The sequence below is a fragment of the Bicyclus anynana genome, chromosome 6, assembly GCF_947172395.1.
Source record: "Bicyclus anynana chromosome 6, ilBicAnyn1.1, whole genome shotgun sequence".
In the NCBI taxonomy this organism is placed as follows: Eukaryota; Metazoa; Arthropoda; class Insecta; order Lepidoptera; family Nymphalidae; genus Bicyclus; species Bicyclus anynana.
The window spans coordinates 7,063,139-7,077,867 of record NC_069088.1 but is presented as its reverse complement, the minus strand read 5'-3'; the positions used below and the strand labels follow the sequence as shown (position 1 = coordinate 7,077,867).

Genomic DNA, 14,729 nt, shown 5'->3' with positions numbered 1-14,729 from the left:
ACGTAAAACCTATTTTGAGTCACAGTGATGGAAATAAAATTATTCTAAGATTTTATTTAATTTGACTAATAACTGAGACAAATACAATTAAATTAATGCTTTTAATTAATAGATCAAATTTTTCATGTTATGTTATTAATAACTAGCAACGCCTGTGACTTCGTCCGCGGAAGTAAGCTACCTACTCCAGTATTATTGTATTCCGGAATTATTAAAGAACCAATGAAAAAAATCTCTATTAATAAAATATTGTTGCATAAATAGGGTAGTTGACTCATATCAAATTTAATATAAATGATTTTTTTTTGTATTACAGGGAATTAGAATTAATTTTAAATTTAATTTTGAAATCCTATTTAAAATTTTAAAAACCCAATGACATTACAATATCTAGTTTAAACGTTTGTCATATTAAATGATTAAATGACATAAGTTTGAACTAGATATTTTAAAATGCAATATAAAATGTAAAGAAATATTGAAGGAGTTCCGATACCAACACATTAGTCCCTGCTCAGTATAGAACCGTATGCACCCTCGTTGATCTTCGGGATTCCGATATTAGAGTCTTAAATTTATCGTTATTTTTTTCTGTCTCTACTTTTTCTTCATCTTTATTTTCATCATCACACGATTCTAAACTAAGTGTTTGCGTTGGCTTAGGCGCTAGATATTTGTTTCAAATTGTACTTTTTCGAACCCATCACAGAGTCGAACATTCGAATAGTCATTGTTTATTCAATGCAAACAAACAATAAAATCTTTCCCCTAAATAATATTAGTATCTATATAATTAAGAAAGTCGGGTTTGTTACTATACTGACAACTCAAGGACGGCTGGACCTATTTGGCTGACAATTGGTGGAGAGGTAGCTTAGAACCAGGAGAAGGACATAGAAACTTACATACATACTTAGGGTAGAAGTAGGCTTGAGTAGAGTATGGTAGGGTAGATGTAGGGTAGGGGTAGGGTAGTGGTGGGGTAGGAGTAGGGTAAAGGTAGGGTGGGAGTAGAATAGGATTGGGGTAGGGAATGAGTCAAAGCGAAACTTGACAGGGTCTTCTACTAGATAATAATAAGCATATTAGTAAACCCGCCATCCTCCCAAAAACGCCAAGTTTATGAGGATGGAGGAGGATTTTGTAACTAAATAACAACTGTAACTCTTTTTTTTTTACAATAAATATTTTATTCTTAGAATTTTATTATAAATTTCATTACTCTAAATTTTCAAATCGGAAGTAGTAGTACTCTCAGAGATCAGGGCAAATAGGTAAAAAATTAGTCAATTACATAATTTACACAGTTTTTCTTTCAACCGTCTGTCACAAAGCCTTATGATAGAAATTTCTGTTCAAAATTCCTCTTTGAGAGTGTATGAACTGAGGCACTATTATCTACCTATACAGAACAGGACATCACTATGACAATAAATATGGTATCATCATTTTACAAAGTGACATTAGCATCTGTCAGAAAATTCGCAGGATTAATGATTATACTATAAATTAGCATTTTAGTCCAGTAGCTTATTAGACTACTTACTACCACCCAAAAATCGTTCTCGAATAAAATATTAATGTAGTCCGAACTAGGTTTTACTCTATATATGACACATTGCAATACTATTGACACTAAAGTATTACATAAACGTAGGAATTTGACATTTGACTAAGTTCCCTAATAGGAAATAGGTACTTCAAAACCTTACGGATTAGAAGTCCACACATACTTGTTATTTTTCGTTTATTCATTAGTCCTTTTAAAACATTTTAACAATGTTGAAATAAAAATAAAATACAAAACAAGTTTTATTGGGTTGGCCCTTTACTTAAAGGTGACAAAGAGACAAGGGTTGGCCGGTCAAACTAATCGCAGATGGCGCCATCATCGCTGGTGCTTTAGTATACTATGGTCTGTGGCGATGTATAGCGGGAAATTTAAAAGAAGTAGCGCGTTTTAAAAGTAAATAAGTGTTTTAAAAACCTCGATGATAAACAATTTAAAATAAAAAAAATACATTTAAATTGCCGCAAACTTTAATAAAAAAATATTTTGTATGCGGAAAAAATGTCGCTGCTATGTCTAACGTTTTTGTACGTAAATTTAGTTCTTCTCCTTGGAGTTTATATTCTTTGGTTTGTGATAATAAAAGTCATCATCAAAGATTACAGTGTATTATTGGAAATAGATAGGCTACTCTAATTTTTTTCGGAACGCCTGTGATAGCGCCATCTAGTAACTAGCCACGGTATTTTAAGTACAGTATCCATTATTGTTATAAAAATAATAATGCATATTTTTTGTAAAGGAGAGAGATTTTTGATTTTGTAATAGTTGAAGAAACCAATAGAGAAAAACAAAAAAAAAAGACAAAAAGTTTTCCATTGATACCCCCCGGGCTCGAACTCAGGATTGTTAGATCGTACTGTTGTATCGTCGTTGAAATTAATGTAGGTACACTTACTGTCTTTCTTAAATAATCCCTTTGCTTTAGAAATACAAACAGATTCTTCCTATTGCTCGTCATAATTAAAAGGAAAAATAATTCTTTTTTTTTCGCTTTTTTGCCGTGCTTATACGGTTTCAATCTCTAAAAACATTTTATTACATACACACCTTAAGTCATTGAATTTACTATCTTGGAATCTTAAATCTAGAATGTAGATGGCGCTGCTTCATAAAGATTTCACGTTCTTCTAAGTTCCCATGGCATGGTCATCATTTGACGTTTATGGTTTATGACTTGTGTCGGTAATAATCTTTTTAATCGTTTATGGTCGATATTCGCACAATCTATATTAAAATAATTGTTCAATAAAAACTACGTAATGAAATGCAGTGTTATTGGAATAAACATAAAATATAATATCGCATACTTAGTTATATTTTTAAGTAGTATGGAAAATAAGGTAATTTCGGTAACACATAATGCCCGTTTGATACAAAAAAATGAAGATTTCAAATATATATGTAAACGTATGTTATCAGAAAATAGCCACCTAATCATCGTATGTCCTGAACTAGAAAAAGAGTCCCTTGTTAAGTGGTACAAAGACAATGAAATTTTAAATTCCTCATTTCGGTTAGTGTCTGAATAATAATCTATCTATACTTAAAATAAAACTGTAACAGGTTGAATTCTGTACATTGATGTTATTTTGAAAATTTTAGTTGGGAGGGCATTATAACATAATTCGACACTGTAGCCAAAAATATATATATTTTTAATTTTTTGTCTGTCTGTCTGATAGTCCGGTCAACATTTTATGTAGAGCGGGCATCACGCTGGAACTATAAAAAAATAAAACTTGGCACGATTTGGGACCATAATAGAAAGAAGGCTATAGGATAGTTTTTGTTGCGAAATTTAAATCAGAAAGTGGTGAAACAGGGGTTGAAAGTTTGTATGGAAAGGCCTTTGGTTTTTAAGTTCCATTTGTAAAAATTGGTATGTGTACTACGGTTGTTGCGAATATCAGCGTCAGTATTAGCTGATCATCAGTTTCATTTTAAACATCAGCATCAGAATCATCATCCTCATTGTTCGTTGCTGATGCTAATGCTGATATTCCTGTAACCTTCACCTGCAAGTATTCCCAGCGAACAATTATTCAGCAGTGCCGGAATTGTATACAAACCTTCCCGAAACAGATTACAAGCTGAAAAAGCAGCTTAACTATTGTTTTTAAAATAAAATTTACGTTTAATACAATTCCAGTATTGGTAATACTTAGGTTAAGTAATTAGTAAATATTAATATTTTTTTTGGTTAATTAAAACTTTCTGAAATAGTAATAAGTCTTTTATAGTAATAAGTGAAAATGTAAAATTTATATAAAACATCATAAAAATTAGCACATTTTAGGAAAATAACATTAAATCAGCATCAGCGTCAGCATCCGCTGGTGTCTAAAACAAAAATCTGCATCAGCATCAGCATCCGCTGATGTAACAAAATTTTGCATCAACAACAATCCTGATGTGTAATACTATAAAAATAATGTGATTCAAGATTTCTTAAAATTCTATCCCTAAAGGGTTAAAATGGGGTTGAAGTTAATAATTTATATGTTTTGAGTTATACTTTTGGAAAATAATTAGTGGACTATTTACACAGATTAATAAACAATATACAGATGGAGCAAACGGAGCACAACGATGTCGTAGTCGCTCCAAATCCGAAATTCAAAAAGTAATACATTCTCGAGTCAGTACGACACGAACTGTCGCATCAGTAATCTTCAATATTATTCATTTTATTTGAAAAATTTTCAATTGAAAAATGGCGTCTTGTGTTTTTGAATATTTTAAAAACTATCCACAAAAACTAAAGAAATAAGATGGAGTATTTTTTTATTGGTTATTAATTTACGTAATTGTTGTTAGTGTTAAATTTTGAAATACAAATTATGAAAAAAGTTTTTATAGGCAATTGTCAAGGAGACGCGTGACGTTTTTGTTTTATTAGGTTTCACTGGCCTTAGTACGTTGCCTGTAATGATTCACTCTGGTTACTCTGTGACTATTTATTTTTAAAAATATGATAAAATGTAAATAGAAGGGGGTGAAGTAGGAGTTGAAAGTTTACATCGATTTCTACGCGTACAAAGTCGCAGGCGTCCGCTAGTTATTATTATAACAGTAGACTAGCGTGAAAGCACCAGTGATGGATACTTAGGGGTGCTTACTTTCCTATGGCGTTTTCGCCAATGAGGTCGTTGCGTTTTCGCTATTTGTATATATTATTAATATTGTAGAAAATCGAATTCCAGAAATTTTTCGTTTTCTAATTTTTTTTTAATAACGTTGAACCGTTTTCGAGTTAGAGGGCGGAGAGCGCGCATTCAGAGCATTCTTCACACACAAATCCTTATTTTATTTATTATTGGGGCCAATATAGGCACTTGCTTATAATAATTGGTGCAGTTAACCTATGATACAATATTTAGTAATAAATATAACTTTATTTTTATTTTATTATAACTTATTTTTAGGGCTACTTATACAAATATATTTATTATAAATGTTAATATTTTTGTAAACTTTAAATAATATTATTGAATATTAGAAATAATATGGGTTCTGGCGAAGAAGAACCCCACCTCACAATTGACGCTTACAATTCATTATACATCTTACATGCCACGAAGCGTGAAGAAGGGACATATACTTGTATTGTGGATGGGCATAATATGCAGAAGTCTGTTGTCATAATAGTGTCCAAATCAAGGTTTTTAAATGAAGGTAAGTGTTTATGAGCTCAAATACTTATATGAACGATATACCTAGGATTATTTAATTTATAGTCTTGTAGACTACAAGCCCATGGACAAAATTAACCTGTGAAATGAACCAACATGAATAACGCTTAGAAGACTGTTATATTAAAAAATAACTCTGAGCACTATGCTGTCATTTCTGAGCAGTACATTTCGATAATTATTTATTTAAACAAATAATTATTAACTACAACTTTTGGGCGGCATAATTATTAAACATTATTGTCCGTGTTAAATAATATTTTAAACATGATGCCGTACATTTTACAATGACCTTAAATCATATGGGTGTAGGGATATGGTTGCGACCTTTAGCTTTCGACCCGTGCCCTGGAAATATGTACGGCGTTCAAGGGTAAAGTATCTGTATAAGTGTACAAAAGGAATTACTCAAATGCCGTACAGTAATACATGACCTATATTGCTGACTTCTTATTCCGGCACCACCACTTTTTTACGGCACTAGGTTTTTCGATAATTATTTTTAATTATCTATACACTATAAGAAAGCCATACAATAATAATTAGTCTTAATTTCTCATTTGTACCTGAAATATTCCATTCACTCACGTACACCTATATCGCTCAGTAATTTTTGATATAGTAACAGCGTTTTAAGCGTTATTCACGTTGGTTCATTTCACAGGTTATTTTTTTCCAAGGGCTTGTAGACTATTAGGTATAGGGCTTTCTAGTGGTAAAAGAATTTTCAAAATCAGTTCAGTAGTTCCAGAGATTACGCTTGACAGATAGGCAACCAGCCAATCGCAAGAAAGTTATCGGCTGCCGGCGACAAACATATTTTATATAGGGTAGCAGGGTAGGGATATAGTAGTGGTAGAGTGGGGGTAGGGTGGGGGCAGGGTGGGGATTAGGGTAGGCTAGGGGTAGGGTAGGGGTAGAGTGGGGATAGGATAGGGGTAGAGTAGGGGTACGGTAGGGATATGGAAGAAGTGCACATAAGTCAAAGCGAAGCTTGAATGGATCCGCTAGTTAAATTATAATATTAGTTAATATATTGTTTCAGATTTTATTCGCTTTTCTATTTATCTAAGTTTTGTTTTGTCTTTAACACTGTCGTGTTATTGCGCTGGAATATGTCTGGCTTGGCACAGGAGAGCATCATTTGCAGATCCATTAAATTTATATAACCATAGTACAAAATTAAATTTAAATCGATAATACGGTAACTTTCAGATTTATGATATTTAGTACCTATATGTATTTAGCATTTCTTTTATAAATCTTCAAAAGTGGTCATCAATAGTTAATTAAGATAACATACGTATTATATTATACCGTCATTTATTAATTGATAAATATATTATGATCTATCGATTATCTATTTATCTCATTTATCTGAGATTGTCCGAGTGTAATGAGTTTCTAATTTCATAGATAAAATATAGAAATATATAAAGATAGTTTTGACGTTGACATTTTTATTTCACAGTTGACGTTGACGTTCCCTCATATTGATACATAGTCCGTGATTGGATAATGGAATGCGGACACTGGACTTGTTGATTGCTTGGTTTGTGTGCGTGCGTAATGTGGTATGGCGCGATCTGTCACTTTATTGAAAAGTTTTAAAAGTTCAATAAAATCCCATATTTAATGTTAACTTTATTAAATAATCTCAGAAATGAATTATCAAACGGTTTTTTTATTTGTATTAGTTGGAGTGTTAGTGATTAGGGATGCAAATTGTAAGTTGTCTTCATTTTAATGACATGGACGTGTTTTTCAAGGTAAAGTGAGAGTTGGCGAGTAAAACATTGTTTATTAATTATTAATGGGTTTAATATTGAATGAAACGCCCAAACGCTTCTCTCACCTTATTTTGTAAATAATTTTAGTACTTAATAAAATGGTTTTATTGAGGTTTTTGACACCCTTGTTTATTTCAATATGATGTATTGTTGAATAATAAAAAGTTTAGCTAATGATCTGATGAAAAATAACTTACTTTCATTTCATTAGAATTGTGTAGTTGAGAAACATATTGCCCATTTTAAAAATTAAATTATTTCTATTAATTTCAGTAGGAAATAAGTACTGTATACTGAATGTCACATACCTAATTATTTGAAACTTTCTAAATCACGTAAAACTAAAGGTTGCCCGCACCGTAACTCCGTTCAACTCAATCCTGCGTTATTTATAGGTCTTGATGAACTATGTACAGTATATTTTAATTGTATCTTCTAATTACTGAAGGATATTAAATGGAATATCCATAAAAATCTTCTTTTATACAAATAAATAAATTGTTGTGTGTCTTCTAAAAACTCAAGAACTTCTTGACCAGTTTTTATATTTTTTTTACTCTTGTTTGTTACATCACATATAAAGAAAGATTGCTAGGTCAACTAGTTATATTGAAATTTCATTATTTTTTAAATTTTCTATTGTATCTACTAAACCATTTCAAAGCAAGTCATGTTATGCAATAATTTATAAATTCAGGTATTAAGTAATTTGGAAATCAGATTTCATAACTTGATATTAATACTGATTTAATAGCCTACTGTTCTTGTTCCTTATTAGAAGGCTTTATTTAGTTTAAGTTGGTTAGTCAAAGGCATAGTTTGAGCAGATAGTGTTTCAATGTTCTAGAATGGAGAGCACAGTGTTGGTTGATCCCTCCAAGTGGACCAAGGACAGAGTTGCAGGGAGCCACCGGATGCTGGTGACTTGAGACTGTTGTGTTTGGTCCATGTCCAAGAGGCCTATGTCCAGCAGTGGACGTCCATTGGCTGAGAATGATGGAAATGATAATGATAACTGTTCTTTTTCTAGGCCTACAGAAAAGGTGTATAAAATGTAGATCAAGAGGTGTGCAAGGCACCTGTGGTGATCCATTTCCATTCAATGTGACTGAGCCAGAAGCAGAAGTGGGTATTCACGTTGTGGCGTGCCCATCTGGTTGGTGCGGCAAGATGATTGAAGGAACAACAGGTGCCTTCAGGACTGATGGTGAGTACTTTATTTATCTTAGGGATAATTATTACAACTACAAAGTTTATTATTGTTTATATTGGTATGGTACGTGACTGAAAATGAGTTTGTCTCTTCATATAAAATTTGTTGCTGAATTTTTGCAAAGAATGAATAGTTCAGTAGTAATGAATATTACATAGGCTAATTTCTAGACTAACAAGGCAATTAATATTTTTGACTTTTGACTTGTTCTCTGTTTGTGTTGAAGTCGCTCGCTTTGAAGGTACACTGTTATAATTATGTGATAGGTAAAATTCTGCAAATTCATTACACATAAGTTCTTCTTCTGCATTCCTGTAGGTCCAATATGCATTGTGTACGATGACATATCTAAAGAAGGAAAAGATTATGCGCCCAACCAAATTGTTTTTTTTCGGTTACAGTGGCCGATTGTTTTATTTTTTATTATAGTGCTCAATTAGTGTGTGCAAGTAAAGGTGCATTCGCTATTTCCTTACTCACATAGTCCAATGAGATGGCAACATCATGACATGACCACAGTGACATGTGCAGTTTGACATATCTTTAGACATGATAAAGATAGGTCATAGTGCACATCTTAGTTCTATTGTATTTAATCCGCAATTTGTAATCATTAGTTTTTTCTTGATTAAAATCTTTCATTTGTAGACTATGGGGCAGCAACACAAAGAATGTGCCTTCAACGATCACCGAGCGATGATGAAGAGCGTTGCGCCTACACAATGTGGAATCATAAAAAAGTTTACATGTGCTTCTGTAATGGAGATCTATGTAACTCTGCATACAAAATATCAGTGCCACCAATAATCATGTTAGGTTCCATAATAGTTGTAGTATACAATTACTTCCAATTTAGATTATGAATAATGTAGAAATATAATATGAATAAATTTAACGAGTACTCTGAAACTGAACATTCTGAAATTGTGATATTTAAGGGTTAAATCTTATTCATAATCTATGTTATACATTAAGTTAAGTAAGAAGAACTCTTGACAGTGCTATCGTGACTCAAACTAAACATACACACTGCTGAATATAGAACCTAATCCTTTTTGGAAATTGGTTAAGAAGCAAAGTCGTTTGGTATTTAACAGTGGCAAAGAATGGAATTTTGACAAAGGTAAGCCAAAACAAAGAAAAAGAAATTTATACCGTATGATACAAGCTCTGGTTTCTCATACATACAATACATATTCATTACAATAATGAATATGTACCTATGTATAGATCTTTAAAAGGTAACCTGGCGGGAATCGGCCTGAATGGACTCTTCGCCGCTGGTATTTATACTTTTGATGTGTAACATATTCAAAACTTTATTTTATTAGTCATGTTATTAATTATCACCATTAGGTATATCTATATTTTTTATAATGAATATACAATACATGATTAGCTCATAGTTATCTGAAGCTTATATTTCGTCCATTATTATATCATTATAATATAATTCAATATTAATTGGTTAAGTTTATCACTTTCAACTTATCAAGGTGATTGTACTTATTCCGTCCTATTATTGTGATTTTAGAGATTATAAATATGTACATATTCTAAATTATATTTAAAAAAATATATTTGTCTCTCTAGTTTACTTTGTAATTTATATAAACGGCCTCGCCCTTAACATCTCAAAGACCCAGTTTATACAATTTAATCTGGCTGGTCATAAACGTAGGCCTTTGTCTGTTTCTATTGAAAGTCATAAAACCTCCTTTTTAGGTTTCCTGATTGACGAGGGCTTAATATGGAACTCTCATATTGACAAATTATGTGGTAAATTATCTACAGCTTGTTTTGCTCTTAAGCGAGTAGCACATACATTGTCAGAAGAAGCAACGTTTGCATGCTATTTTGCTTCTGTACAAAGCCACCGGAATTGAAATATGGGGTCGCGGTGCTGAGTGGGAACGCGTTTTTAAACTGCAAAAGCGCGCAGTCAGGACACTTGCTCACGTATCGCAAGAAACGTCAGCCAGACCGTATTTTGCATCGTTAGGCATTTTAACGTTGCCCTGCCTATTAATCTATAATATAGCCATATACGTAGCGCAGAATCAAAGCCAGTTTGTCAAGAGGAGCGATTGTAACTTGCGAATGAGATACCCCAATAGACTTGTAGGCAAATATCACCGATTAAAAAAAGCGTCGAAGACAGTAACAGGGATGGGTCCAGAAGTTTTTAATAGGATTCCACAAAATATAAAAAATATAACGAATATTTATACTTTTAAAAATAAATTGAAAGCTTGGCTTGTCGAGAAGACTTTCTATAGCTACAACGAATTTCTAGAAAATAAACTTTTGTGACATTTATTTTGTTATATATTGTTAGTAAGTACTGTAATGTATAATGATTTTAAAAGTATTTTTATAATTTATTGATATAAACAATTTATAATTAAGTATAATAATAATGATTTTGTGACGAGTAATATGTATAATTATGAATAAAATATGACTATGACTATGACTATGACTAAATTCATGCAGCTAATTATAAATTTTGTTATTGTATTAGTAGGTACATGTTATAGATCTAACTCTTTATTGAATTTTAATAATATAATTGATTTAATTTTGTGCACTTACTTATGACGTAGAACTAGTTTTATTTTTTCATTTTATGCTATGACGAATGATTACTTCTATTCTTCACTTTAAATATTTTGATATTTTTTATTTGACTCCACAGTCAATTGAACAATGAAAGTCATCATCTCTTCTGTTTTGGAGTTCTATCTATTCTTATTACTTATAATAAAACTAACAGGCCCAACTCTACATTCTGTACATTGAAGAAATTTTAATTTTTTTTGTTGCAGGCCTTTATATAATCGATAGGTACTGAAGCCAAAAACATTTTGTTTTGTCTGTCTGTCCGTGGTTTTTTTGACTGGGCATCACGCTGAATGAATTTAGATGAAACTTGACATGATTTGAGTCCAGAATACGAAGGATAATATAAGATACTTTTTGTCGCAAAAATAAAATCAGAAGGGGAAATGAAAATAACATAATTTTAATATAAATTAAGACAACACCGGCTAAGCACCGCCTTAATACTGATCAGCAGGTAGAACATGTTATGATGTTATTTTTCACTTTTTAGTTTAGTGGGTACGTTTTTAGGTTTTGAAGTCCCAGGCGTCCGCTATATACTTAGATGATTTTCTGAAAAATCTGGGATTCATACTTATCGTCTACTTTTCTATTCCATCATTAATATTTTGGTTAATAAAGTTGAGTCATTACACTCATTACAATAACCAGCTACAATAATGAATTCAAACTTGTTTATTTCAAGTAGTTTTACTTACAATACAATCAATGTTTTTTAATGAGTTTTTTCCAGTTTGAAAGTTCAAAGAATATTTTTTTTTTAAAATAAAACTACATAATATAGTCTTATAATTTTTATTTCAATATTATGGAAGACTTAAATTTGTTGCCGTCAATGATCATAGACGGAGAGCCAGCGACCGCCAGACATACGTCATTTTATAAAAGCTGAAAGTTTGTCACCTCATGCTCCTATTATAGAATAAATACTGAAAACAATTATTTAGATTGGTTACTGTGGTGGCTTTGGGAGATAGCAGGTTTCAAGGATCCAGACCCTCAACCGCCTAAGTATGAAGTATAATTTTTATATTTTTATCGGCGTAACATGAGTAATTATATCCCCATTCGCCAAACACTTGGTTTCATGGCAACCCTTCGCTAAAGATTCAAATTGAATAGTGTTTTCGAAGGGTTGCCGCGAGGCTAAGTGACTGGCGACTGGGAATATAATTTCTCAATCTGGGAATATAATGCCGAGGAAAACATAAACAATTCATTTTACACTTGGTTGTGGGTCTGGATCCTTAAAACCGGCTACCTCCCAAAGCCCCCTCGGTTCAAACTCCATGATTGGCTACCGTACTTATGGTAGGACTTAGGAGCATGAACTGACAAACTTACAGCTTTTATAAAATCACAAAGGTCTGGTGTTCACGGGGTTATCTATCAAGATTTAAGGCAGATTTTTGTATAAAATTATTGGTAAATTTATGTAGTATGTACCTACCTTATTTATGTATTACTTAAATGTAATTCCATTTGTACCTTGATGACCTTTTAGATGATTTTACAATTGTCTCATAGTTAGGTATATAATAAACATTAGAAGCTCAAATTAGAATAGTAATAAATATATTCATATATAGTCCTTTGACTGTCATGAATACTTACATCATTCTGTTGTATTTTTCTGCGAGACTTGTACTTTCAAAAATCCTAAATGCTAGGTTGTTACCTACCTAAGTAAAAGACTCAATTATGTTGGAATTTGTTTTGAAAAGGAAGAAGAAAAGGAAAAAATCATGTATATAATGGCTGGCAAGTTCGTATATAACCCTCCCATAATACGCGGGCGACAGGGGGAAAGACTGCGCGGGTGTGAAATCGTGCGTGCGGGGAAGTAACGTGCATTAGTCGTACACGCCCCCCTGCCCTCGCGAAACATCGGGAGTGTTACGAACGAAGTTGCCAAGCTATAATAAGAATATATATCCTAAAAAGTGGTTGAAAATGTATAATAAAGATATTGTTAAAAAGTAGACTCAAATATATTTTTGATATGTATTTTTTACAAATGCAATAATGTATAGATAGTTATAAAATGAGTAATTCCATATGATTTATACAAAAATATACAATAATTTTATAATAACTGGTTTGTTTTATTTTCGTGCTAGGGTCTATTGAACGGCCATGTTTGTCGTATACTCGCGATGCGGTGCGGTTTCAGGTTGTTTTGGACTCTGATTTCTTGATTGGCCAGTAGAGAGTCTATGTGAGGTATATCGTGGAAGTACAGGTGGCCGTGGAGAGTGGACTTCGTGACTGCTGCTACAGCTTCAGAACCTTCTAGAAGATAAGGATCTTCTGGGTCGGATCCTGTAAAAAGATTTATTATTAGAGTAGAGTTCGAAATATTATGAACTATGGGGGATTCTAATATCTTTAGACGTAAAGAACAATATCATTTGTTAGTGTTTAGGTAAATTATAGAGGTGTTTAGTGACTCAACAGTTAATTAATTAACTATTAATGAATCTTATAATTTTATTCGATTTATCACCTTTTATCATGTGCTTAAATTGTGCTTAACTTTTATAGATTCAGTTATTTGCAGCCTGTACTTAATGTTGAAGATCTTTCGGAATATAGTGCGTTAAGCTGCGCAATACAAGATTTTAAGCCGCATCCAGACTCTCGCGAGGCGCCCGTCAGCACGAGGTTTGACGAGTGGAGGTTTCACAAGTGCTAGCCATCCCCACTCTCTGTCTTATTTTAGTTGCATTCTACGTCTGCTACATGATGGACGTGATGAAGTGCGTTAGCTACTTTATGTGCCTACCAATATTGTAATGTTTATACCTAAATAAAAACAGATAGACAGTCCAATGGACTTTTTTGCTGATCCGCTCCCAAGCGTCATTTACTTTATTTTTATCTACAAGATGAGGATTTTTGGGATTTCAAATTATTATTACAATTTGGTAAAGTTCCATAAAAGTTGAACACGTATCGTTATTCCACTCAACCATGGGTATAAACGCGCGCGTTCTTACCATGTGCTTACTCTGCAGAAGTTAACAACAATGCTCAGACCAATTATAGAAGGACCTGTATCGCATTCATAGTCACGAACAAAATTGTCTGTCATTTTCTGAGGAAAACGAGCTTAGATTTGGTATATATCTTAAACTAAACTAGAAGTTTTTGCTCGTTATTTACACAATTCAATTACACAAAAAGGTATTTTTACGAAGCTCTTTAACCGACGAACATGATTACAACTATTTAACATCGATTCTATAGAGACAGTTTTTATAATCGCATTAGATCGTTGATCATATACTTTGACAGTAAAATAACGTCTAGCGAGACAGGTCCTATACAATAATTGGTCTGAGCAACAATGTGAGCGAGCACGAGACCGAGAGTCTGGTTGACTCTTTCGCCTCGCCCCTCGCGTCCTATAACTCGACAAAACGGAGCGCACCGTCCTTACTCTCGCACTCGCGTTCCCTCGTGTGGCCTCGTGGAGAGTCTGGATGGGGCATTAGATATCAGCAGTAACGTAGTGGCGACGGGCATCCCCCTCCCTCGCGTGTCTTCACTTTGCGCGTAACTACACCCGCAACTTATTTCCAAGACGTCAAAAATTGCATCCGACTATGGTATTATCAGGGTAGGTGGTTACTGGGTAGGATGCAACGTAGAGTCAATTAGTTAAGTATAGACTAACTTACCGGTAACATGGGCGTCCGACCGTCGATGAGGACCATATCGCTGAGGAGCAACTGGCGGTATGAACAACCCTATTGGCCACAGGGACTCCGGGTCCGGTGAGTCCACTTTATACGGAGATGGTGGCAGCACTTGTAGCGGAATAGCTATCAACA

At 33.1% G+C, this 14,729-nt stretch overlaps 3 protein-coding genes across 3 annotated transcripts in view; 2 read left to right on the top strand and 1 right to left on the bottom strand.

Annotated features, from left to right (window-relative positions):
• The first annotated feature begins 2,532 nt into the window (after positions 1 to 2,532).
• Positions 2,533 to 6,613, top strand: LOC128198036 (uncharacterized). Its single transcript, XM_052882019.1, has 3 exons — positions 2,533 to 3,086; positions 5,073 to 5,248; positions 6,311 to 6,613. Exons 1-3 carry the CDS (start codon positions 2,833 to 2,835, stop codon positions 6,463 to 6,465), a joined length of 585 nt encoding a protein of 194 aa, XP_052737979.1. The 5' UTR covers positions 2,533 to 2,832; the 3' UTR covers positions 6,466 to 6,613.
• Positions 6,614 to 6,734: 121 nt separating this feature from the next.
• Positions 6,735 to 11,651, top strand: LOC112050313 (uncharacterized). The gene is made up of 3 exons (XM_024088559.2): positions 6,735 to 6,992; positions 8,086 to 8,262; positions 8,917 to 11,651. Exons 1-3 carry the CDS (start codon positions 6,929 to 6,931, stop codon positions 9,129 to 9,131), a joined length of 456 nt encoding a protein of 151 aa, XP_023944327.2. The 5' UTR covers positions 6,735 to 6,928; the 3' UTR covers positions 9,132 to 11,651.
• Positions 11,652 to 12,832: 1,181 nt separating this feature from the next.
• Positions 12,833 to 14,729, bottom strand: part of LOC112050323 (uncharacterized) — a 36,000-nt gene continuing 34,103 nt past the window's right edge. Inside the window, exons 4-5 of the mRNA XM_024088572.2 lie at positions 14,577 to 14,720; positions 12,833 to 13,215 (exon numbers count right to left, since the gene is read on the bottom strand). Coding sequence (XP_023944340.2) covers positions 13,010 to 13,215; positions 14,577 to 14,720 — 350 coding nt within the window. The 3' untranslated portion in view covers positions 12,833 to 13,009. The remainder of the gene's footprint in view (positions 13,216 to 14,576; positions 14,721 to 14,729) is intronic.